General features: G+C 40.5%; 1 protein-coding gene across 1 annotated transcript; it reads left to right on the plus strand.

The window, feature by feature from the left end:
• The first annotated feature begins 65 nt into the window (after window positions 1-65).
• mrvi1 (murine retrovirus integration site 1 homolog) lies at window positions 66-27,685 on the plus strand. The gene is made up of 39 exons (XM_069524206.1): window positions 66-119; window positions 229-294; window positions 424-543; window positions 636-816; window positions 1,498-1,556; window positions 1,644-1,704; window positions 1,802-1,960; window positions 2,885-3,002; window positions 3,091-3,141; window positions 3,232-3,309; window positions 3,396-3,452; window positions 3,537-3,596; window positions 3,712-3,767; window positions 4,293-4,386; window positions 4,472-4,600; window positions 4,706-4,791; window positions 5,068-5,779; window positions 6,272-6,422; window positions 9,067-9,095; window positions 14,878-15,090; window positions 16,512-16,618; window positions 16,707-16,768; window positions 17,488-17,661; window positions 17,830-17,907; window positions 18,274-18,323; window positions 18,507-18,563; window positions 18,841-19,290; window positions 19,408-19,486; window positions 20,475-20,595; window positions 20,722-20,752; window positions 21,977-22,117; window positions 22,312-22,443; window positions 23,251-23,404; window positions 23,663-23,712; window positions 23,815-24,003; window positions 24,719-24,780; window positions 25,435-25,557; window positions 25,730-25,858; window positions 25,985-27,685. Exons 2-39 carry the CDS (start codon window positions 276-278, stop codon window positions 26,145-26,147), a joined length of 4,785 nt encoding a protein of 1,594 aa, XP_069380307.1. The 5' UTR covers window positions 66-119; window positions 229-275; the 3' UTR covers window positions 26,148-27,685.
• The last annotated feature ends 137 nt before the right edge of the window (window positions 27,686-27,822 follow it).

The raw sequence follows: 27,822 nt of genomic DNA on the forward strand, positions 1-27,822 counted from the left end.
TCATTTTAACATTGTGTCGTCATCATGTCTGTCAGAGCATATTCATGTCCCATTTTCCTCCTCAGTGTGAGATGACAGTAAGAAGATGTCGTCCTCTGAGTAGATCCCACTGCGTACATGTAAGCATGAGCTACTTATCGTTCCACTTCACTTTTTAAACATTTGTTCATTTTGATATGTATCTGTGTTTCTACTTTAAGACGTATTTGATGTTTGTTAAATAATCAGGTGATGTAGGAACGTGTCCGTCCAGGGGCTCAGGAGAAACAAGGACGATGTCGGACAACAACGATGGTACATGCTGGCGTTACTTTGCTCTTTTTTAAAGCCTCCAATACAAACACTTCATGCAGCATATGAGCATTTACATGTTTTCTTCCTGCTTGTGAATTTAAATATATAATTTTCTCTCTGCATGTGAAGTGTGGGAGTCCCCCGGCAGTGGGACGAGGGACAAGCTTGAGGACAAAAATGACACGGGAGGATTCTCTGAGCATGAGCTCCTTGACATCATGTATAACACATGCAACAACTCCAATTCAGGTACACAAGCTCATGCTGTGCTCAGCAGAACAAATGAAAACAACCATATCAAAAAGTTAAATCATTTATTCCTGCTTCTCTCCGGCCCTCAGGAGAGGTGTTGGCCTCCACCATCGTCCAGTACCTGCAAAACATGACAGCTCAGAGTACGGAGCAGGACAGACTGGCTGCTCTGCAGCAGCTGCTCGACCCAGAGAATCAGGACCCACTTGTGACTAGAGAGACGTTCCACGCCACCATGAGGGATTGGATCGCCCAGTGCAGCCAGGACAGGTGAGATCAAAACTCCAGGTCGCCATCTTGCTGGGTGTGGTCAAGTGTGTGAGACATGTTTGAGCAACATTTTCATTGTAATCATATTGAATTATAATGCAGCCAAACAATACACCACTTAATTAAAAACAATCTGGAGAATAAAAAACCTGGTGCACTATTAGGACGACTGGAATGTGAATATATATCAAGGCTAATTACTAGGCTGAGTCACAGCTCATTGGCTCCTTCAGATGTTGATATTATTCATTTAGGATAATATAGAATATACAAATACTTAATTTGTTCATCACTTTATTTGTTACAAAAGGAAATTAGAGCAAACAATAAAAGCATAGAGAAAATACAAAGAAATTAACATAAAAGCCAAGGAGACATATGTATGCAGACAGTTTGTTACATATTATTATCAAATTGGTCAAACTTCAAATTAAGTTAATCACTGTATGAGATTGAAGCTCATTAAATAAGAGTGTTCTAACATCTGATTTTTCATTTACATTACATTTTTACTTAACTTAATTTACTTAGTTTCTAGCTGATTTTCAAATTAACACTTTCAGAATTAAAACATCACAATCTTAGAAAATATCTGATGAGCTGCAAGAAACTCCTCCATTCATTGATGCACATTAGAAATGAGCTGTGGGATCTAACTCACCGACTCCTTCTGTGTTTCAGCACTGATGTAGATGGCGGTCATGTATCTTGGCCAGACTCCTCTCAAGTGCCTGTAAATGGTAGGTTGTCACTGTTTTGTTCAGACTTCTTAGAATAATCTGAATCAGATTTTTTTTTTTTAATCACTGAACATGTTTTTTTTGCAGCGCTGGATTTCTCATGTCCTCAAAGCAAAGCAGCCTCGTCAGAGAACCACCAATGTTCCTGGTTTGTTGTTTCTCTCCTTTAATCACAACATGTGTTTATCCCCTTTAATCAGTTTGTTGTCATTCTTCACCACTAACCGTTTGTTTTGCTGTAGCAGTGATGGAAAAGACCTGCTGGGCACCGTGGTTGAACTGAAGAACGCTCACCACAAACTGAGCGAGCAGAACAGCAGCCTGCTGAGGACGGTGGCTCAGTGTGAAGACGTCAACCTGCAGCTCACTCTGGAGATCACTGAGCTGCGAGCCAAGCTGACCAGGTGACGGATTAACCCCGGCCATTACATTATTACATTACATTTCATTTAGCTGAAGATTTTATCCAAAGCGACTTACAATAAGTGCATTCAACCATGAGGGTACAAACCCAGAACAGTAAGAATCAATTACGTTCAATCTGCTTCAAAAATGCTAAACTACATGTAAGTGCAACAGATAAGTGCAACTAAAGTAATTCATTAATTATTATTTTTACTTAAAAATTTTTTATCTCATTTTATTTTATTTTATTTCCTTTATTACTTCAGTCTTACAAAATAATGACCAAGAGGAGCTGGAGGAATAAAAATCTTAGATCCCACTCACTCAATAGTTGACATATTCAGGTGGAAGTACACGTGACACATCACTGTCATGTCACCTAACAGGCATATTTTCTTTTAGCTGCTAGTAGTTAACAGTCAACAAGAGCTTGAGAGATTGACTGTGAAAATGATGTTGTTTGAGCTGTATAGTCCTGTAATCTAATCATAAATGTAGAATACTTCTCCTTTTCATACAGAAATTATCTTTTGAAAATAAATGAGTCACTTAATTCTAATCTTGTCTGGGCCTGTATGACATTAGATATTTTGACAAATTTTACATTTTAGACTTGTAGTTGAGTTGAGCTGTCATGGATAATTTATCATTTAATGTTACTTGGTTTATTATCATTATTTTCTATTCATTTGTAACATTCATTTATGTATCGAGTGATGCATCCTTCCAATGAGACCAGAAGATAATGACATGGTAGAGAAAGTTTGTGTCATTATATATAAAACTGCTACTACTTTTGCTGAGGTAATGTGGTTGGATTATTTCTTTTCCATTAGTTCATATTCAAATAAAACCAGAATATAACATTTTGAATCAGAGTAGAGATTCATCCTGCTGAATAAGGGATATTTAAATATTTTCAGTGCTCAGCGGTCAACAGGGAGAGTCAGATCCCTGACAGAAGAACTGGAGGAGACCCGTCGTGCGTTCAAAGAGGCTCAGGAGAGAGTCGCTCGCTCTCAGACCAGCTGCACCAAACTGGTACATCTTACACTGATCTGTTTCCGGATGAAGCTTGAAAGTTCAATCTATTCTTTATGGTGACTGTTTATACTTAAATCTTCTTCAGAGCAATGAAGTTGAATGTCTGAAGGTTCACATCAGGAGGCTTGAGGACAAGGTAATGTTGATCTGAAAATGTAAATCCACATTGGTTTTTTCTTCAGAAAACAAATGTTCATTTCATGCAAATGTCCCTGTGTCCACACAGAATGAAAAACTCACCTTTGAAAGGACGTGTTGTGAAGAGAGCATCAACAAACTGAGGAAGGTCAACGCTGAGCTGAGGGTAGAAACACATCAGTGAAAACTCTCATCATGTGTTTGTCTCCATGACGACTTTTATTTGAGCTTTAAACATATAAATGTTCACAGGCCGAATTTGAGGAGACCCTGGTCATGTTGACTCTGAGAGACAGAGAAATCTCAAAGGTTGGTCCATCACAGAAATGAAGAAAAGTGTCATGTTTATGTTTTTATTTATTCCTAACTTTATTTCCAAACATCACTGTGTAGAAAGACATTCTGATGGATAAGATGAAGAACTCTCACGTGGAGAATCACAGCAGGATCATGGTGCGTGTGACACTGACACGAAACAAATACAGATTAACATTAACTGACAATTTGCATGTGTTTATATTTTATGACATGGTTTTTAATGTACGTTTATTCTTTATTGACCTCACAGGATCTGCAGTCAGAGCTGATGAGGTTACAGGAACATTCACACCAAGTTCTTCTGAGGTATTTTTAGTAGATGGCACTTGTTTCATTCTCAAAAGAATTTGAATCTAAATTTCTGCATCTAAATCTCACCCATTTACTTGTTTTCAGACTGACCACAAAGATAACAGAAGTTAATCCACCAGCCTGTCTTGACAAAATAGTCTATTCAAATTCTGCCTCAGCAGTTGTGGACATATATTAACAATTATTTTCAACATGGACCAAAAAATGCAGAGTTTTTGTCTAATATAGATAAAACTCCAGAAATTCTGGACCCTGCATTTCTTAGAATGCAGCTCAGCAAACAGAAAGTTCTGCTCCAGACAACTAAACTGAACTTCATGTGTTAAACTGGTGGAATGCCCCTTGAACAGAGGGATGTGTCATCTCTTATAATCTATTATAATTATTGGAGAGTTTCATATTTTAAAACAAAAACTCTTTAAAGAAAATTAATTGCAGATTAATAAGACAAATATTTTAATTTGCCAAATATTTATGAGTCAAGTGTTGAATGCAGATTCCACCTGCTGGTTCCGACAGGTACGACCGGCACTGCATCAGTCCTCAGAGTCTCTACAGTCGAGATCCTCCGAACCACCGCTCCCTGCAGAGCGAGATGCAGGATATGCAGCAGGTAAGAAACTCTCTTCTACAGGTTATTTTATCTGACAATCTGTTTTTAATGTTGACCATGTTATGGCTCTGTTTGTCGGCTACAGCATCACAGAGCTCTGGACGACGTAGGCCTCCCATCCCTCCACATGCACACTGATGATATTCAGAGCATCATTCACAGGATCAAGAGTACAGAAATAGCTCATCTTCTGCAGAATAAGTTTCCAGAGCGGGTGAGGAGGCCGCAGACATTCTCCAGAGGATGATAAGTACTTCATGCATTCACATGAACGTGTATAATCCTGTCTTATCTCTCGTGTTTCATCTCTCACACACAGGACTCTTCTCCTGTAGAAACACAGGAGAGGCCTTTTCCTCATCGCCAGCAGCAACAGGCAAGCATCAAGCAGCAGCTTGTCAATGTGTATGTGAGATTTTTACCTCCCTTTCTCCTCTTATGGTAACAGACGGGAATCAGTTGATGTTAGTCTCTGATCTTAGATGCTTCCTCCAGCTAATAAAAAGGGTATTTGGTTTTGACAGTGTTTTTATAGGCATCTCCGTTATGCAACCCATAGGAGTTACTATCTGATGTGTGTAAGACTGTAATAGGCATAAGTGCAGTTTTAGTACCCCTTGGTAACTACAGACATAACAGCATGTAAAAGAAATGTTTATAAAGCTGTGGTGGTGGTTTCAGGCTGCAGGAGCTGGAGCTGCAGAAGTGTGTGTGGGAGGAGAAAGGGGAGAAGGTGGAGGAGCGGAGGAGAGCCTCAGAGAAGGAGCAAAAGCAAAGCCAAACTCAGATCCCGGATGGGAAGAAGGTGGCAGTGGTGAACTGGTGGAGAGCCCTCAGCACGGAGCAGGCTAAGGCCCGCACCAAAGAGACCCAGTCGACCCAGGAGCTCTCTGAAACGCAAGAGAAGCTCCAGCGAGCGGAGAAGACAATCAGTGATATGAGGGAGCAGATCTGCCACCTGCAAGTTTCTCTCAGATCTGCACTGGAGTGTGTCTCTGAGCAAAAAAACAGCAGTGGAGTTTGTCATATTAACAAAGGGACCAACACTCTGAGAGTAGTGGCGGACAAAGCTGTCGGGACGGTGGTGAGGGATCAGAGGGATGCGGTGGTGACCACGGAGATCACAGGCGGAGCGGCCTCACTGCAGGAGCAAGCGCAGCTTCAGTTGACCACAAGCAGACTTCTGAAGACCCTCAGAAGAATGGAGGCCATGGTCGCCAATGCCTTGGAGAAGGCTGAGCTGGTGAGAGAGAGCGAGCAGCGGGTGAGCCAGGTGAGAGCGAGGATGGAGAGCATCACCTATAGGGTGGAGGAGGCTCTGGGCCGGACAAGTGCCACGGACGAGAAGCTGAATGTCCTGGAGGAGAGGGTCGCAGAAAAAGATCCAAACCAGGTTTGTTACAAATGCTTTATTGCCTCCACCAAGGAGGCTGTTTTATGCAGAAAGTACCGGACGGGGTGCTACAAAAAATGCATTATGGGTCAGAGAAGAGGCCATTAAATTTTGATATGGATTGGGATCTTGGGATGGATCCAGGAATTTTCTTTAACATTGCAAGACAGAGCTTTTTAAACATTTTTATTGATTTCTTAGAGAAAAATGAATAAATGGATCTTGATGAAAAACGTTAGGGACTTATATTTATGATTGATGTTTGTTTTGATTTGATCTTAATTTCACTTAAAGTCACATAAAACAATGTAAAAGAAATTACAGAGCCTTATAACACATAATTGATTTACGCTTACCTGCACCTCACCTGTTTAGTTATACTAGTAGTATCAGTAGTAACTGTCTCATTTATACATAAAATAATATTCTAACCATAGAAGCATTGAACTCAAAATTTATAGTTCTATATTTTCTCTCTGTACGTCTCTGTAGTATCCAGGTCCAGGTCTGTCGGCTGATCCTGAACCAGAAGTCACCGGCTTCACAGCTGAGTCCGACGTGGAGCCTGAAACCAGAGAAAGAACAGAGAGTCCTCCTCTGTCACCCATAATCCCAGAACTCAGTGAGCCTCCACTCATGAACGGTACGATGGCAGCATAACACAAATACAGCTTCAGTGCTGTCCGGTATGCTGTGAGACACAGATGAATTAAAGCCACTTCCGTTTCAAATGGTCGTCCCTGAGGATGTCTGCAAATAGACTGTGCAGTCTGCAGATATTTATATTGCGAACAACAGCTGGTACAGTAAGAGGAACAGAGAATAAGCTCGTAGGGAGTGTGTTATCTATCAAAGGGGGAATGAGAGGCAGTCAGAATGGTTTTTTTTATGTAAACACACAGAGGGTCAACTATTTTTAGTTACTTCTCATTATTAAACAGCAGCACATTTATACTTTGTCAGTTGTTTAAGTTCAAATCACTTTGTGAGCAATTGTTCCCTGTTGTTTGATTTATTCTGAAGAGCTTTGAGCAAATTTATTTAAAGACACTTAGAGATCCAGGACCTGCAGCTTTCAAAGAACAACGGAAATGTAAATAAATAACAAACTCTCTTTTACAGAATTGGAAAAACACATTGTGCACATGAATTATGACTGCCATTGAAGAAAATGAACAGAGAAATAAAGTGGAGAAACATCTACCTTGGCTCTGACCCCAAGGCCCCCTTATTAAAAATGTTTTGTTTGTACATCCGAAAGTAAGATAACCAGCCTCTGGCTCCAGCTTCATATGTACTGCGTCTAAATTAGACTCTCCAAGAATCTGTCTTCACAAAACTGAAGGGAAACTTTTTGTGAAGCCTTAATTTGATCCTTTTTTTCTGAAATCTGCTGCTTGTGCACAAATAATCTTGATATTTCATTATATATTTTACAAAACATACAATGCTCCACATAATGGGTCATGGCAAACTTTCTCCTTGTCCTTTCCTCTTCCTCTTTCGTCTTATATGTAATTGTTTATTTGTGATGTAGAGATGAGGTCGGGGCATGGAAGTCGAAGTTGCTGGGAACCAGTGGGTGGGCTCGGGGGGGGGGCAGCAGTCGTCTCTACGCATGTCTTCTTGAGTGTTTCCTCTATAGCCTTCTGTCTAAAGTTTAAATTGTCCAGTGCCATCTTAAGTCAGTATGTTAAGATATGGATGGTGCAGTTCAATCAAGCTACTGTCGATGATAATGAGGGAGATGGGATCTTATTTGGAGTTCTTCCCACACATCAAACTTTAGATGTTGGCACTGCTTCAAGAATACTTCACTTTTTGGTTTATTTTCAGGGAGAGCACAAACTCTACATCATATGTTTGAAAATAATACAAAGGCTGGACATTAAGGAAATTAATGAAGAAAACAGGACTAGAAAAAAACAACAACACATATTTAAGGATGAAACTTAACCACAGTAGAATTTTCTTTAATCAATATCTATGATTATTCCCTGGGAAAAATGCAGTGTGAAAAAAGGTTTTACAATTTCTTTCTTCTGAGGTTCTTACCTTAGCGACGCTGCATATAATAATCAAAACATCTATAAAAACTATGAACTATGAAACACTGTCTGCTCAAAGCTCTGTGAGACTGTACTTACAGGTACTATAGAGAACTCTCCATCCATTAAGGCTTTTAAAATTATTATATATTCCTCCTTTATCCACTTTAAACTAATAAAACATTAATGTGAGATATTAAATCAGCTCTAGCCTTGTCAGTGAAACAGTACGAAGGAATAAAATAAAACTTCTTTGTAGGTTTTATGTCGCTGTTGGCCACAGTCAGCCTGCGTGATGATGAATCAAGATCCACTGAAGATTGGATGTAAATAATTTAGAAACACAGTGGGTCTCTAATGCCCTGTTAGTGTGTGTGGTGACTACAGTATAAACAATCTGCTCTTTGACGAGTGGTCTATACATGAAAGGAGTGTGGATAATGTGAATTAACTTGTGGTGAGGCTGAACTCTCCCAGGACAAGACACATTGTTTAGATCATGGGGATAAAAACAGAAACACAAGTATGCGATGGTGTCTGAAGTGAAAACGGGGTTAGATTAGGTCGAATGTGTAGAAGTGAACACAGCTGCCAAGATATTCCCAGCATCTACGGTATCTCACATCTTCATGGCCTCCATCCAAGATGTAATTATTTCCATGCTTTTCGTCAGGGATGTGTGTGATGAGTTATGACATCTAATCTGGCTGTGAAATGCAGTCATTTTTAAAATAGTTTTAAAATCCAGCATGTGCTTTCAAGGAGTCACACTTCTTGGAAGTGTTTTCTTCAATAATTCGTTCCCTCTCAGAAGTGAATGATACTGGTTTATTTGGAGCTGTTCAGCTCTGATGGTGCTCTAAACATCTTAAAGTAGCTGATATCACAATAAGACCATCCAGGCCGAGAGCTTTCAAACAGTGGATCAAGCGCCTCGTGCACTCGAGGTGGTTGCCAGGTTATTGTTGCCCATAGTTATGGAGGTAGGAGGGTGAGGGGCTGGGAGACTTCCTGAAACAAGAGTTACAGTAGTTAGTACTAATCAGGTGAACATCCCATCACCAGTGTCAGCCTCACAGGACATGAAACTCAATTTACTTCTTCCCTGTCTGTTTTCTCTCTATCTCTTTTTCTTTCTCTTTCTTTTTTTAACGGCGTCATGACATTTGCATTGCACAAGCTTCCTGTAAAATGCAAATGAACTGTCTTCACCGTGTATCTGTGCTCTGGCTCCAACAGGCAGCACAGGATGCGGCAGCTGCAGCAAGGTGAGACTCTGCTGCTTTTATTACTGTATATGATTTGATATTTGCTTGTAGAGGATGAACTGCAGGTTGTGTGATTGTGTGTCTTTATTACTGACCTGTTGAAAATGTTAATTTTGTAGAGTAGACTGTTGTGATACTGGGCCACTTTCTTTCAAGCTTGCAGTGTAAAGATAAAGAAGTGCAACTGATCTTTTTAGCTTTGTGATTTGGGCGTTTGTGGAAAATAACTTAAGTTGCACTAACTTGAGTATGATTCGGTGGCACATGTACTTGCATATTATATTATTTTCTACTCTCTACTGTTCTATAAATCATAGAATATGTTTTACTTTATTGTACTGCATTAATCAGAAAATAATACTGTAGTTATTAATTAACATTAATATTATTTTTATCTGCAACAGTATATGATGCCAGGGACACACTCATGCATCAGTTGCATTAATCTGCAAAACTACTTTTTATTCTACTACTCTCTACTGTATATTTTTTATAATCGTACCTAATTGTTAAATTGTGAATGCTAGACTTTTACTAGAACTGTATAACACTTATACATTGTTTTATCTTTTTATGATGTATTTAGTAAAGAATCTAAATCCTTTTCTATCACTGACTGGTTAAAACATCACAATCTCAATGCTGAAATAAATTAAAAGAGTTTTTTCACTTGATTTGATTTAGATAAGAAGAACATCTGACTTTTTTGCACACATCAGTCCTTTGATGAACAATTTCCTTCGCTATCATCTTACTCACGTTAATTCAAACTGTGATGCTGTTATTCGCTGTGAACGTCAGCTGTGTTCCCCCGAGCAACGTGACTGCTGTGCTGTTTTCTTTTTTACCCACAATTCGGGGATGATCACAGCCCCTTAAAACCTTTCAACGCTAAATGCAGCACAAATGTTGCAGCTCACCGACCAGTAAAGATCTTCAAGAGCTCGGGAAGTAGATGCGTGGATTCCTCTCATGCTGCAGAGTAAACACATATCACACAGATGGGATCTATCCATCTATCAGCCGCACACAAACATGCCCCTGCATATACAACAACACACACGCTAGTCTCCTACTGCTCACACACTACAGAAACCAAAACAAGCCCCTGAAAAAATATCATATTTTATCCAACTTTCTTCAGGGTGAAGTTGAGGGATGATCAGTGGAGCACACACACACACATAGCACATGCACACACACACACACACCCCCCACTCCACTGCAGCCCAAAGAAGCATACAGAGCCCTTCTCCTTAAATGGTCAAAGCTCCCAGGAGTGAAAGAAAGGCTGCTGCTGAAAAAAGACAGGGAACAGAGGGGACGGGATAAGGAAGGAGAAGCCCCGAGGATAGAGGAGTTTTCTGAGGGAAAGGCTGAGGGTGACAATTTGACTGTGGGAAGTCGCTCTCAGTTGGAGGGGACCAGTTGGAGAGGACCAGTCGGAGCGTGTGCCTGCTTCTCTACAGCAGTGGACTCAGGTAAAGTGTGTGCTGCCTGAGGACAGGTTTGGGTGGTGGGCTGTTGGTGAGCTGCGGGGTCTGTGCTTGTCTTGGTTTCAGGTGGGCACACGTGTTGCTGCAGAGGATGCAGCCACAGCTCTTTGAGCTGTTGGTACAGGAACAAGTGTTTTGGGATTTTTTGTTGTTGGTCTGACTTGTACTTTTTGCGGTGAGTTTACGTGATCTAGTATTTTCTTCAGTGTGTATGATGCATTTTTAAAGTCAGTGGGTTTATCTTCTCTCTCACCTGATTTGTCCACTGACTCTGTCCATCCATTTCTTTTTCTCTCTCGCACTTCCTCTGCCATGTTATCTCAGACTGTGGCTCCGTAGCAACCACTTCCTCTGCGGGCCCTGTGCTCACTGCTTCACACAACCAAATTTTAAACAAATCTGGCATGAGGGAGTGGGCTTATGTAACAGGAGGAGGAGGAGGAGGATCATGGTCCCCTTGACTCCCTCTGAGGAAAGGGGCAGCAAGGCCTGGTGGCAGTGTCTAGTTCATTCTGGCTCTGAGTTTTCTTATAGAACATAACTGTAAGAACAAGACATTGATGTACTCCTGTCATGGTGGTGCAGGGGCTCTATTTGTTCAGGCTTGTATGGCCCGCGCAGGAAATCATCTGAGTGATTCAATTACTTTGCAATATTTATCTCAATCTCTCGGCCAGAGAAACACTCACTGTGCATGGTCGAGCCTCCCACAGTGCAGGTTGGCATCTGTGTTTGGACATTGTCATTGGGCAGAGGTAATAGTTTCTTCATCAGCAGAAGACACACCAACTGGTTAATGGATTGCTCAAGGGCAAATTCATTAAAAGACTTAAAACCTGTTTTTAAATTAATTTAAAAGACACGGCTGCGTTCTCAGATGAGATATTCAAACTCTTGAGATGATGACTGTGATCTCTTTGCTGTTCTTCCTCTTTGTATTCTCCTTATTTGGCATATTTTGTTGTGGAATAAGTAGAATAATAATGGATGAATACATCAAGTGGAATTAAGATGAATAAGTTGAGTTTGTCACAGAAAATGCAGGTGGTTCTAACCAAAGCTGTGTTGGACTTCAGGGGTAATTACGTAATCACATCACAATCAGAAATATTCATATTTATATTCATATATGCAATAGAACCTCAAAATTGATCTGTCTCCATGTTAAAAACAACTGAAGCAGACTCAGACAGAAGTTTACACTTTTAAATCAGGGCAAATTATAAGATGTCAACAAAAGATAAACGCTCTCAGTTTCTTCAACTGCATGAAATTCAACATTAAACTCAACAGTTGTGTAGAAAAATAACTTTTTAAAGTATTAAACCATCTGTACTAACTGCTCCTGCAGGCAGAGAGAGAGAAGTGAATGCACTCTTGCATGACAGTATTCCTGTAGTCAGGAAATATCTGGAAGACAATTAAACAACCCATTTCCTCCCCAGTGACTCACAGCCCCTCTGTCCCTATACGTTCTCAAGATCTTGTCATGTTTGCGGTGACACTGAGCAGCACAGATCTGTCCTGTGTGAAGTGTGTTCCATATTATATCCCAAAAAAAAACAATCATCTGATTCAGCTTTCTCTCCTCGCTTTGTTCATCAGCTGCTGAATTGAGATGACAAATGCTGGCAGTAAAAACACAACCACACCTGCGCTGGTCATGGATATGTAAATCTTTCTATTTTTAGAAGACATGACAAATAGAGAGCGACATTAGAGCCTGATCGCACTGTGCTCCTCCAGGAGGTGAAACCTGCTCCACGCTATACAATAGTACATACAATAGTCTATTCAATAGACTATTCAGTAGTCACAAATGTTTTATGAGCTGTGAGTTCAAACAATGTTTCTGTTGCACACATAACATTTAAGTCAATTGGTCCCCTAATTCATCTGATATGACTTTGAGCTAAACTAGCCAGTAAACTGCATTGTGTTGTACTTGTGACATGTGCAATGACAATAAAGTTGAATCTCAATTTTAAAATTGATAACAATTACTCAGCAAACATTTTACTGATTGAATACATTTTCTACAGCTTCCAAATTGTGAATATTTGTTGTCTAACTGAATATATTTCCCATATTTGAAGATGCCCCTTTTAACTCTGGCAAAATAAGAAATGATGGGATTCTTCTTACATAAGTAAATGACTAAATGATTTATCAAGAAGTTAATCATATAGCTTTGCTTTACATACAAAGTGAGTGGTAGTGCAGGTTTTGTTTTTGATTTGAACATGTGGCAACATTTTGACAGATAATATATGTACATAGATATCAGGGGTTGTCTGATTCTGATACAACATTAATTATCAATGCCAATAATATATGTGTATATTCACTTTCCTGACTCCATCCTCTATCTGAGTGGCTGGTTGCCTTAATTTCCTCAGACGCAATAATCGATCAGTTACTTTATTTTTCGTTGTGTCTAAATGATACATTTTATGTTCTTATCATTGACAGTGTCTTTCCATCTTATCTTCCCGCTCATATTTGTATTATTTTCATAATCTTTCTATGAGACCCTCTGTTTATTTTACTGTGTCCCTCAGGAGCTCAGTGAGCCTGTGAGAACAAGTCACACTGAACGTAGCAGAGTTTGAAAACAACTCGGTGCATCCGAGTCACTCTGACAGTTTCTGCCCAGAACAGCTTCTGGCTGATGAAAGTCACAGTGTGGGAACAAGAACACATGTCACTAGCTCTGCAGGCTCAGTCTTGAGTTGTATTTATTTGCCATTTGCATCCCTCAGTGAGTGTTGCTGTTTTTGTTAATTGCTCCTCTCAACATCTCTTAGACGAAATTCTAACATCTCTGCTTATTGGTTGATAATTGTGCCATAATCTACGACTAGTAAGGCATCTTTTTTCTTAATGTTCCCATTAAAGGAAGGTTTAGTAAACGTAAGGTGCTTTCATTTTGCATTTTCAACTCATGATAACATTGAGTGTTTCTCACCAGAGTGCGTCCTTATGGTCTAACAAATGTGTTGAATCCATATGCAAAGTGAAGTGTTACCACCTGTAGATCACTGGAATCATTTGAAAAACCAGGGTCTTACACCAATAAATAACAACCCTGTAGGTCACTAACCTATTATGACCTAGAACATTTTCATTTCATCATAGGGGACCACTGTCCATTCTCTGTGTTGTTTCCTCTAACCTTGACCAGGATTTTTGTAAAACCTTGTGTGTTTTTTAGTGTAACCATCACAATGAAGGTCCTCTAACCGAAATCCTTATTTTTACCAAACCCAAACAATCAATTTGTTTAGGTTGGAGGTCTTGTTGGTCATATCTGGACATTTTGGTGCCCTGGGTTTGACTTAATGGTATAATTCTTATCATAATTTCATCATAGAGACAGAAGCAAACATCTGGATTTACAAGTGACAACAAGTGATCAAAACGTCTGGATTGAACTGGCTCAAAAGATCAGTCACCTTCACGGTGTAGATGGCATCAGTAGTGTCAGTGTGTCACCTGGTTACCTATTAAGGGTTCTTATGCAGCGCTGAGGGCAGATGAACTGTGTTGTCACAAGATAGTCAGCATCCAGTAGGTTATTGTTTTTTCAGTGTGCAGCTCCACAGTGCTTCCCTGCTCCTGTACTGTACTGTGGGGTTTATCATTTCAAGACTAGTTCATGTATTTGAAAGCAGTGATTTATTAGTAAAAGCTGAGAGGGCATCCATTCATAAATCCATTTCTTCCTTCTCTTTGGTGCCCCTCCAGCAGGTGGCACCCTCAGCAAATTCCCCATCCCTTAAAAAACACTCAGAAAGTAACAGCAACAATTCCATTCGTCAAACACAATCTATGATATCTTGAAATGAATATTCATGTTTTTCTTTGCTTATATGAGTATTTTCTGATCTCATTTGATCCCCAGGTGGTGGGACAATGATTGATACCCATAATTTGAAATGCCAAACACTTAAGTCATACCAAAATTCTGTTTGGAGGAAGAGGTTTTGTTTCTGATGATTTAGTCACAGCCTGTTAGGAAAGTTTGCTACAACGCCGTTGCAAAGTAGTTGAGGATGAAGCTATTTGGGGATTTGTTTATAATGAGAATGTTTTGTTCTGTGTATCATATTTTTAGCTGTGGTAAGATATCCAGAAAGTTTTTTCTTCAGAATTTTAACATTCATGTGTATCCTGTTTTTCCGTTTTCTCAGGCGACAAAAGCAGTTCCCTTATTTATCTTATGCGTATGTCCCTGTCCACACATAACATACACGTGTTTGTGTCTTCGTGTGTTTACGATCCAGGAAGAGGAGGAACACTTACTGCAGGAATCTCCTTCTGAGCAAAGTGACCATAACTACAAGAAGTCCTGCGACAAGGCCTCTGCTGCTGAGACACCTTTTATTTTCCCCCACACCCGCTCTCACCCTCCACTGCTCCCCAGCATGCCCACACTGCCCGAGGAAGAGGAGGATTCCCCCGAGGAGCTGGACAGTTCCTCCAGTTCTCCCAGCACAGTGAGTGACAGAGGCCTCAGCTGTCCAGTACACAAAAAGACTGAATGTTATGGTTTTTATTTCAGATCAAATTAAACACGACCCTGTTAACAGCTATATATTAGTTTCGATATATACCACAACAACATGATGAATATAAAACCTGAAGGGTCAAACTCAGAATCTGGCTCTTGTTGTGAGACAACAATGTGTTAAACAGTCGGCCGCCTGAGTCCTCTGAGAACACTGCTTTCCGCTGTCGTCGCTCATAAACACACAGGCCAGATAAGACATTTCTGCAGAATGCAATGAAGCTGTATAATCTAATCTTCAGGGCACAGACCAACACAATAAAAAATACACGTTTATCATAGCTCACTCTCTGTCTCCTGTCAGCACTGGTACCATCTAGTGCAAAGATCGGCTCTGAGAGGAGCTGCAAGGGATTTAGAGTTTGATCTGTGTTTGTGTTTACTCTCCTTTAATAGTGGGGGTCGATAGGGGTCATGTTTGAAACAGTAAAGTGGAACAGATGTACAGTATGTTGACGTTCGTATTCACTATGATTTACATCTTCAGTTCTCCTTATTTTGTTCCATATTCGTGCTCGTTGTTTGAAATCATTTTTTACCTGGGCGCAATTTGTGTCTTTATTTGAGACCAGACAAATAAAAGATGACTGGAAATGAGGGGAGTTAAACTTTATGATCAGTAAACACTTGACGGCTCAGAGATCTAACAAATATCAGAAGGTCACTGTGTACAGCTTGTTTTCCTGCACTAAGTAGTTGTAGATGATTTTCCTTGAAGTGAGCATCTCTTCCCTCCTCTGTCATAATTTCATTATAATCATTACATTTCATTATATGAACACCGACTCTCACTCCAGTATTGTCATGTTGAGTGAACCATGTTTTATAAGTTTACAAAGACAGCTGTCTCAGTGTCACACTGGTGGAGGCAAATCTATTTTGTTTGTGTGCAGAACATCTGCCATCAACAGTTCTTCTCTGAGCAAAGCAGGGGTTTCTCTGATCGCCCCAGGTTCATTGTTTGTGGTAATTTTATTAATTGCACATTTATTTGACAACATAATTACAGTAAACATCTTTACTTTGTGTTGTTGAGAGGAGCCTTGTGTGAACATCTAGTTTTAAATACCTCCATTATGCTTTTGAATGTTTATAAAATGTGCTTATGATTTATATACCCACTGTGGTGTTTCATTAAATTGCCACAAACAAGCGGACTAATTATCCAACATTGTGTAGTGCACTGTTAAGAACCTAAATGCAGCACAAAAGACAGGGATTGATGAAAACTGGGGCATCTGAAGGGTCTGGACAGCTCAATTTAGCCATTTCATTTTGAAATGAAATCCTGACTGCTAACACACATCCTCCCACCGAGTTTCATTGTAAATCTGTTTTATTTTTTCACAGTCTGTACCTTGTGAAACACGAACTGTCGTCATGACTGCTCCCACCATCGTCTACCCACAGCAGGCCACTATCATCCAACAAGATGGTCGTCCTATGGAACAGGCCAGGTACGTGTGATCATCTGCCATCGCTTTTCTTGAACTTCAGCTGTAAACAAGGACAATGTGACTGAAATATTATGGTTTCCTCTGTCAGGCCGCACAGTCCCAGAGCTCGTGTGACCAGAAACTCCTCTGGAGGACCCATCACAACAGTCGGTGGGCAAACCCTGCACACACACACACACACACACACACACACACACACACAAACACACTGCAGAAGAAATTAATCCTAAAAATAAACACACCATCATGAGAACTATTTTAATATTATCACCAGCTACATTCACTGTAGTCAAATTTGAGCTACTAAATGTTTTTTTAGCTGTTTTCTGTTTTAAAGTGGATATTTGAAACACAATAATGCCTCCTCTGTCAAACTTATTATTTCAAAACAGCTTTGATTTCATTTTCTTAAAAGATCTATTTTTCCTGTGATGAGTAAAAACACAACTGTGTGTCCTTGTACATCCCTGAAATGCATTGATGTTCTTTCTGAGGAGAAGAAGAGATAAAAACATCCCAGACTCTGCCGACTCTCATCACCTGATTTATTGGCTCACGTCCATTTGTGAATCCTTCATTGCCTTTAAACAGAGGAATCACATTTAAATCTCCACGAGACGTAACTCGTCTCTAACTGAGGCCAACCCAGCGGCTCTCACAGACTTTTAAAACTATTAAAACATACATTTCTTTAAGATTAAAGATCAAATTCATTCATTTAAAATATATAATGTTATTATCAGATGCTTTGTTTGGAAACAAACCTGATAAACATTGATGTTAACCCATAAATGTGTGTGTGTGTGTGTGTGTGTGTGTGTGTGTGTGTGTGTGTGTGTGTGTGTGTGTGTGTGTGTCACACTCCTCAGACAGCACAGGTAACGTGATCGACCTGGTGAAAGATCAGCTGCCGGAGCTGCAGCTCTCTGAGGAGGATCGACAGAAGAACCTGGAGCTGCTCGAACAGGCCAAAAAGGTCAGCGACCGCTTCCTGACACGCCGAGGCCGCCGCTCCACCAGCAGCCTCACAGACTCACCCACAGGTAGAGCACGTGCACACACGCGTGCACACAAACGTGCACACACAGACAACAATGAACAGGGCATATTATTCCTTGAACATTGGTTGAATCATGATACGGTGGGGATTTGTTTGGTCTCAGTGAATTAAAATTGTATCTGTATTCCCTTTTCCAATTTGTTTTCCACAGGGCTGTCTCCTATTCCAACTCCACCATCCTCACCGTGCTCGTCTAGAAGCAGCTCTCTGTCTGTGGCCCCACAAACTGGTGTGTACTGTTCTTCATCCTTCTTTGTTTACTATTTTCTGTTATTCAAACGGCTTGTATGTAGAATTAAGAGCTGACAGACATGAAAGATAACGTTTTGATCCGTGTATAGTCACCTGAAACTAAAAATCATTGTGTTTTTGTGAGCTTAAACTGAGCTGTTCATATTTATAGGACATAGAAACTTGATTCTCTTCCACTGAGTCCACACGAGCCCAGAATGCACAAACCAAACACTGGTCCTGGCCTGCAGTTTTTTTACATGACCCAGCTGGTTGCATTCTCCAACCTCACCATTAAATGATAATAAATCCTTCATACTACTCTTTCAATTCAGATTTTGTTCATTGTTTTCTGCTTTGTCAGCTGCTGGACCCTCAGAGTCGACTCATATCAGCTCACAGTCTGCTGGTCAGGTAAAGATACTTTTTGTTTTCCCTTTTTTCCTTTATATTGTCTTTTTACTTTTTGCTAAAATTTCTGTGTCTGTTTGAAATGTGCTTAACAGTTAGAAATGTACACTCTAATTGATAGTTGATTATTGATCCAAGAGATATTAAATAACAATAGGAAACTTGTGTTGTGTTGATCTCTTGTAGCTTCTAGATGTTCCTTCAGGACGAGAACAGACTGAAGTAACGACCCAGGATCAGGAGGTCAGACTAACAGATTTACTGTAATCATTTTTGAACTACCACCACTATGATGTCAACGTTTTATTTGACAAGTTCTATTTGGCCCAAAGGACTGTGGCTGTCTGAGCATAAATCTCTACGGATTTCATTTTTGCATCTTTAAATTTAGAGTCTGATACTGACAGTGTGTGTGTGTGTGTGTGTGTGTTTCAATATAAATATGAAATTTAATGCCACAGGTTTATTCCAACATATAAACTGTAAACTGTATTAATAGTCATGCTGTGTGTGACCTCAGGGCAGGCTGTTGGTGGACTGGAAGCCCACTGAGAAGAGGAAAGTTTCCTCTGGGACTCTAACGCCCCGTTTTGCTGTTCAGAAGGAGAACTGTGATCCTGCTGCACCCAAGAGTCCCCCAGCAGTCAATAAAGCAGATGAGGGCGCCGGTTCAGGCCAAAGCCCCAACCAGGCCCCGGCCACAGGGGTGGCCAAGCCCGTCCTCCGACCCCCCACTCAACTGGCCCCCTGTACAGCAGAGATCAAGACAATCGGGGCTTTCCCTCCGCTAATGAGAGCAGTTTCCTGGGATGCTGTGGGCAGCCTTAATTCTAGAAACGGAGCGCCAAGTTTCCCTCCAAAGGCAGAGGACACTTTCTCAGACAAGCCCAGAGATGTGTTGAAGTCTTCAGGGTACAAAGACCTCTCTGCTCAGCCGGGGGGTGTACCCAAACTGTCGAAACTCAGAGAGGTAAAGCATTGGTGCAGAGGATTTTATAACTGTCATCACCTGCTCTAATTTTAATAGTTGAAATGATGTGGGAATAAAACATAACAGCTTTGTTTTTGTGTGTGTTTGTGTCTCTAGGAACACAAGCTGCTGCGTAACCAAAGCATAGTGGGATCCAAGTTACCAGACTTGAGTGAAGCTGCTGAACAGGAAAAGGGTAACAGTCCTCATTTGCCCTCTTGTCCATGTAAGAAAGAACGTTTTTTTTAACAGCACATTCAGCAATATCGCCAAGGGTGTGCACTTCCTGGATCTCAGGGAAAATATTTGTTCCCGTCACAAAATGGTGATGAGCTGTTCTTGTCTGTTCTTCCTCTGTGCCAACCATTTACTGGCCTCGCAACAGAGAAAGCTGCTGTTTTCAGTTTCCGTCAGCAGATGGCATGGTTGGTAAAGCATGTGAGCAAAAGACCATCTGATTTAATGAGGAATTTCAAAATCTTGTGTATGATTATGTTTTGAAATAACACAAAACCGTAGATTTGCATTAGAAAGTCAGGTTGGAAGAAGAATTTAAATAGTAATATTTAATATATACATTTGTCTCAAAGTATGGATTTATAACGTAAGCACACAAACACACACTTTATGTGGTTTGTAAATTGTGTGGACAATAATATTTCTATTTAAAAAAATAGGGAACTAGTAGCTTGTGTTGATCGGAAAATGAAAGCTCAGCGCATAGGAAGTTAGTAGCTTGGTAGTATAACTGGGGGCCTGACTATATTATCTATCTATCTAATATCTTTATTAAAATGGCAGCCAATGAAGAGAGGCTAGAATTAGAGAGATGTGGGCTCTACGCTTGGTGTTGGTGAAAATACAAGCAGCTGCATGTGCACAAGCTGAAGCCGAGACACTGACGATTGCTGTTACTGATATGTTTATGACATGGCGTCATAAACATATCAGTAAATGCAGATATTCCTCAATGACTCCTGTTTGCTGCTGCTACTGTCATAGAGTGTTTCAGTATTTCTCATTATGCTGTAACTGATACTTGTGGCCACTGTGTGATTTTACTCAGGTTTGCATAAAAGGACTTCAGACTCTGCTGACATGTCACAAATGACCTGAGACTTGATTTAAAATAAAAGAGCTGATAATTCCCTTGAGGTCTGACTGACGCAGCGATGTGCCTGCAGGTCCTCAGTCGACTCCAACCTCGGCCGGGAACACGGAGGCGAGGGAGAAGTCAGATGCGATGCCCAACATTTCAGACGTGATGCTGAGAAAACTGAAACTACATCGGGGTCTGCCAGGCTGGTGTGTAACAAGCTCATACCTTTTCACTAAAAGCTCAAACATACTCCTCCCTGCATCTGAGTTACTCTGTGATTGAATATGTACATTTCTCACCTTGCTAATTGTTCATGTCTGCTTTCATTCCAGTGCACCACCACTGTCTGAGAAGGAGGTTGAGGTGGGTATCAGATCTGTGGAGGTTGTTGAGTTATTTTCACAGTATCTAATAATGCTGACCCTGTCGATTTTGTGTTAAGGTTTTTCCTCTGGTGCTTGTGTGCAGTTTAAATGTCTGTGTGTTATGATAACAGATATCATATCACACAGACATTTGATATGATAACAGATATCATATCACACAGACATTTGATATGATAACAGATATGATATCACACAGACATTTGATATGATAACAGATATCATATCACACAGACATTTGATATGATAACAGATATCATATCACACAGACATTTGATATGATAACAGATATCATATCACACAGACATTTGATATGATAACAGATATCATATCACACAGACATTTGATATGATAACAGATATCATATCACACAGACATTTAAACTGTAAAAAAGTAGAAACAACTTATTTCCAAAAACATTTATTTACTACCTAAAGTGTTAAATTACACAAACAAACAAATGGGACTCTTGTCAGGTTCTGCTTCCCAAGTGTAATTTATGAAATGTAGTATTGTCATTTTCTGCCTTCAACATGTTTTACGGTAATTGACCGTGGAAATGAGTCATAAAGCTAAATGTTGTAAAAATCAGTTTACTTTGAGCAGAAAGCTCCATTCAAACATTTCACACTGGAGATGTACTGTTCCACTCACTGCTGAGCATTTTCCACGTGCAGCCCTGTGTTTATAAAAACCTGTTTTGTTACCAAAGTAGTTAATTACACAGTCGTAAAAATTGGCTGCCTGGATTTGTCGTTGTTCTGTCAACAGGAAAGTATTTTTCTGTTCCTGATCAGACTGAAGAGACTCAGGAGTGATTTCCTGTGGAGCAAATGCAAACGTTAGTGACGCTGTCAGGGTTCAGGCTGCGGCCCCTCTCGCTGCTCCCCCGGGGACGTGTCTGGATCAGGACAGTCAGAGGTCATATATTTCCTCTCAGCTGTGGCCCATGACGGGCTTTGATCAACACAGCAAAACACAAGGAGGTCAAATGTCACAATCACAGCCAGTTCCCCAGGCTCCTCTCAGCTGCTGCTCGATTCTCCCTCACACGTTAACAATGATAATACTGTGCATTCCAATGCATTTAGTGTATGTGTGTTTTGTGTGGTGTGGGAGACTTTTAAAATGGAATCATCTGATTTGCCTGCAGCTCCTCTGTGCTAAACGTGTTGTTTATATTGCTTTAACTTCCTCCCTGCAGAATGCATTTGTCCAGCTGTCACTGGCTTTTCGTAATGACAACTACACCTTGGAGACGCGGCTCAAACAGGCGGAGAGGGAGAGGAACCTGACTGAGGAAGACACAGAGAAAGAACTAGAGGAGTTCAAAGGAGCGCTGAAGGTCAGTCTTCCAAAACAGCTGATATCAGATCAGCTCACTAGAAAGGAAGAATCCTCTGTGGCTCATAAGATTTCCATCATCTCATGTTTTCCACAGTAAATGTTAGTATGAGAAAGAGGCTCATCCCAGGTATCTCAGGGGACAGGGATTTGCACTTTGTTTTTCTATGAGACTATTTTGTGTGTCTCTTGCAGATGACCTCACCACAGTGGCAGAACCTGGAGCAACGCGAGGCTTACCAGCGCCTGACGGAGACGGTAGCAGTGCTGCACCGCCTGGCCACACGACTCTCCAGCCGGGCAGAGATCGTCGGAGCAGTTCGACAGGTGCAGTATAACTAACATGTGCACACAAGAGACAATGCAGGACAGTTAAGGGACAGATGCTGCATTGTGCACATGCACAGCACAGCTCTGTGGTAGCCTTTAATTGTCATAAAAACTCAAAAGTTGTTTAGTTTGTCCAGTCTGGACTTATGTAAAAAAAATATGGTGATCTCCGAAGAGAGGGTCCCCTCAATGTAGTATATAAAGTATTTGAATATAAAGGACCTTTTCTGGGGTAAAGAAAACTACAACTCATTCAATTTAGATGAAATGAACTTGTGAAAACATCATGAGGATTATTCTACATTAAATTTCTGCCCTTTCACCAAAATCTTACACACTGGAACTTTAAGAAAAAATTATATTTTCTCACATCATATTTGTTGGTAATAACATTTAATATAGTTAAGTTACTGTGGATAAATAACTTGGAGCCAGTGATTGAAACACAATCAATTGTATCGTCTCATGGCAGCTCTATGACACATTTCCTTTTGGCTCGTTGTTTTGGTTTGATAGCACATTTCTCGGAATGGTTGTGTCATCAACTCCTCTCAAGCCTGTTTCAATAAGATTTCAGCAAACAAGCTCCAGTGCAGATATTTTGATATTGTATATCTAAATATTATTAAAACTTAAAAAGTCAGTCAGGTATGTCAGAGCTCATGGCAGCCATGAGTTTATTGAGGTCCAGCATCAATCTACGGTTTCTCTCTAAGAGTAACCCTTTTTTCTATAGGTTCCTGTTTCTGTGCTTCTACTCTGTAATGTGGTTTTGTATTGACTAACTGCGTCTCTGTACAACAGGAGAAACGGATGAACAAGGCCACTGAGGTCATGATGCAATATGTGGAGAATCTGAAGCGGACGTATGAGAAGGATCATGCCGAGTTGATGGAGTTTAAGAAGCTGGCCAACCAGAACTCAAATCGCTGTTATGGTGGAACTGTGGACACTGGAGGTAAGACCACGCTGATGACAACATTCAGATAAAACAAAGGAAAACACGGTGAATGAATCTCACTAAAACCGACATTACAGGTTTTTTCTTTCTTGTAAATGGAAAGTTTTTTTTTTCTGCTTTATTTATTCAGGCAAGACTTTGATGAAGCATGAACCTTATTCAACCCGACTGCAGATTGCACAGAGCACAGCTCTGCAGCATAAGAACAGTCTATATGTACCTATGTAATGCTGGATTTTGTCTTATTTTATGAAGATGATGGAGTTGCACGGTCATCAAGATCAATGTCCCTCACCCTTGGAAAGGTAATTTCTGAATTTAATGTCCGTACAGGATATGACTGCTCTCATTTCCTGCTCTTACCACCAACTCTGTTGCCTTTTCTGGGTTTTTTCGGTACTCTCCAGGCTCTGCCCAGACGCAGGGTGAGTGTGGCAGTGGTGCCGAAGTTTAACCTCCTGAACATCCCAGGTCAGACTCCAGCCACAGCTGGCCCGGGCCCCAACCTGTTAACAGGGCCAAGCCCGTCGTCAGGCCCCAACCCAGCCCTTGGCCCCAGCACGGGACCCACCACTGGTGCTGCTCTTCCTGTCCTGGTAGGTCCTCCTGTCCTGTCGGATATGATGGGAAATGACATATTATGAATTGAATAACATGACACCCACTCTCTCAGCATGACTGATGACTTAAAGTCAGTTCATCCAAAGACATTTACTCATAACTGTTTTTCAAACATTTACCTTTTCTGCATAATGAATTAATAGTTATAGTTAATACTGGACTTTTTATTTCACTGTAATTATCCGACAGCTACAGTTACTTTACAGTTTGAATCTCAACATTCACAAAATCACATCTTTATAAATATAATGTACGTTTTGTGTTTTTTCATGTTTGTAATGGATTTGCGTTGTTTGCAATTCCACCAAAGATGCAAAACTCTGAGAGGGTTTCATTTAACAGTTTTTAAAGCAAAGATGCAAAATTATCCAATGTTTCACAGAAAAATGCAAAGATTAGAGAAAATCTAAAATAAATCCACAAATTAGTTTCACAGAACATTATTTTTCTTCTTTCTAACCCCGTTAATCAACCCATATTCTTTATGTGCACCTGATAATACTGGGATTGCAGGAGAGCAAAGATAGAAAGTAAATGCAACTCTTGTAATGTAGTATTTACTTTGTGGTGTCTGTACTTTAACTTTTACAGTGGGTAAAGGATATGAATACTTCAATTGAGTACTTGTAATTGTGTGATATTGTTAGAAAAATAACAATTCTGTAAAAAAGATTATCCTCTGTCCTGTAGTGTGAAGCAAATGATATGAAAGTCAGCACTCCCACAGAGGCGGTACAACCAGCAGCAGAATGGTATGTTTTGTTTTCTGGTTGATGTGTTTTGTGTATGCACACACACACACACACACACAGACATTGCATGTACAGTATGTCCACTTGATTCCCAAGGTCACGTCACAGTCCTTGAAACAATGGGCCAAGAAAAGCCCAGAACTTCTTATCAAAAGTGTGTTCTGCTGCAGCGGGACCTTCGACCTGTTTGTGTGGCCTTCAGGATGTGCTTTGCCTTGCAGAGAAAGCACCAGCGAGGTGAAAATAACCCTGAAAGCATAAAATAATAATCAAACCCTGCTGTGGGTGATGGATATGCTATGCAGGGTCATAATCTAAACATATGTGCAAGAGTTTGACAAAGTCCAGACACCGGTTCTAATCACATCCTGGTTGCAAAGTGAGACTGAGTGAAGCTCCCAAGTGCCTGAGCCCGATGTTCTCTGAGGAGATGGAATGGTTTTAAGTGCCAGCTCCATTTATTTCTGTTTGTACTCTCCTTGTCTGTGATGGTTGTATTGTGCACTACCACTCAGTCAGCACTGCAGTTTGTCTGCATTTGGTCACATGCAGGGCTGTGATGGAACCTGACTGTACACTCATCACAGTTTTATAACGCCCGATGCCGTGATGGTGTCCAAGGCTGATTGTTCTTTCCTATCTGAAACAATGCAGTGGAAAGAGTGTGCTGGAGCAGGAAAGTGAGCCGGCCAAGCCTGCGGTCAACTTAGAGGAGATCAGAGCCGAGATCAGAGCCGAGCTCAAGGCGAAGATTGAGGAGGAGTCGTACAATAAAGGGTGAGGCCTTTTGTCTCCTGCTCATTGACAACACACAAACACGCAATGTGTGATGACAAATATGGTGCAGGTGAATCTTGTGCAGTACTGTGTGTGTATCGAAGCATTTACGTTTAGGTTATAGGGACATTCATTCATCCACATGCAGTAAATATTAACATTTCAAATGCAGATACCAAGAGGGACTGAAGCAGAGTAAAGTTCACCAAGACGAGAAGCATGAGGAGGAAAACACTGTGGAGAAACTACTGGAATCAACAAATAAAGACGAGGAGAGTGGAAGAAAAATGAAGACAAACAGGTAAATGTATAGAATGTAAAAAACGAATCTAGACTGCGTAGCTCCTTGCTGGAAGTAAAAATGTCAACAGCGATTGAAATATCTGATATATCGAGTACTGTGCTCTTGATGGGGTCTTTGTCACAGGAGGATGGAGGAGGTCCTGGCTCGTTTCGGTCGCTATTGTCCCAAGATTTCCTTGAATCGGCGACTTCTCTGGATGGCGCTGACACTGTTCGTTGTGATGTGTCTGGTCATCAGTATTTTTTCATTCTTCAGTCACTACTACAACAGACGTGAGGACACGTAAAGTACCACATGAGGTAAAGATGTTCGGACTGAGTGTAGCGCCACGACCAAAGAACCCTACCACAGACTGACAGAGGCCGATGTTACTCTTTGTCTCTGTCCATTTACCATATCATCACACCCGGACTCACTTGAATCCATGACCCTGGTTCTGGAGGGTCAGAGGGAGGCGTTACGGTTAATGTTGCCTTTTCCATGGTTGATAGCATTAAGTTATTATTTTGTTTGGATTTAAAAGTCAACGTATTGTTTGCTGTGGTGAGTAAAAGATTCTTTTTGTTAAGGGACCAGTGCAGTATGAAGAAATATATGTATTTAAATAAGAAGCATACATAATGATTCTGGTTCTGGTAGTTTGGATGATGAATATGGCATTTCCAATTTAATGCCACAGCAGGAAAATGTTCTATTTATTTCACTATTATGTTAAACCTGAAGTTTTGAACTGTAGTATCCCCCTTCTGGCAGTGAGAGGAATTACAAATACACAACAAGACAATAATAAAATATTTAGGTAGAGCAAATGCAACAGCTACTTAGCTACTGCATTCGCTACACAGCTTAGACTGTACTTAAATATGGACGACATGTCTCCACGGCCAAAAATGTCATTTGGAGCCAGAGTCGAAAAGCGAGATCCCGCATGGAATCATTTGGTCCACGTTCCATCTACTTACATGGAGGAAGCATGATTTATGGCTTATACTGCAGCCAGCCACCTGGGGGCGATCAAGATGCTTTGGTTTCACTTTTGTTGGAGCAGTCGTCCATATTTCTACAGTCTATGCTACACAGCTGCTATATATAGTTTTGGAGGAGGCTACACACCAATGGTAGTTTTTGTTTGTCCTTGCCATCAACTGTTTCCTTTTTATAACCTTAGGTCCTTCTCTGAACGCAGAATTTCTTTTTTATCCGGAGCATCACTTCGTAAGTTCTACAGCACATAACCATCTCCATCTCCCTCACTGCAGTTGCTCTTCTCTTCAGCTTTGGCACATTAGCTGGTAGAAGCAAAGTTCAAAACAGACATTTTTCCAAAGATGCCATATTTCCTGTGAAATACAGAGAGAATCACCTGCACCCGATAGACTTCATAACAAATAATTAACAAGGGCTTGGATGTGACGAACATCTTTTTATATGTGAAAGCTCCCCACCTCAGCTTTAAAGCGTAATCTGTTATGTCCATTAGATAATAAAGAGAAAATCTGAATCCTTATTTAAAGATAGAAGAATTAATTAACTGTTTTGATCTGTTTTTTTAAGTTCTATCATGTGTATTTAAAGACTTAAATTTAAAACATAAGCACATTCCAGAGTAGTTCCGTAAGTGCAATAATTTGCAGTTGACGGTTCTTGTTTGTGTCCTTTTGGATTTGGCACTGAGAGATTTTCTTCTTGTGTGAGAGCACTGTGTCGACGGCATGAGACTTGTTTTTTATCTTCTTTGCACATGTGTTTTCGCCTGTGTTGTTTGTGCTTTGTGAATGTTTCACTCTTCCACTTCACCTTTGAATAAAGGTGCATGAAAGGAGAGTACTGCTGTTATTCCTTTTCTAACATGACATTTGCAGCTTTTTTGTTCAGAGTCTAAGGTCAAATTTAGCTGGAGCCAGCAGCTAGTTGTCTTAACTTAATAAAGCTTACGTCAAATATTTAACATTCACTCCAGA

The sequence above is a fragment of the Paralichthys olivaceus genome, chromosome 1, assembly GCF_024713975.1.
Source record: "Paralichthys olivaceus isolate ysfri-2021 chromosome 1, ASM2471397v2, whole genome shotgun sequence".
NCBI lineage: Eukaryota > Metazoa > Chordata > Actinopteri > Pleuronectiformes > Paralichthyidae > Paralichthys > Paralichthys olivaceus.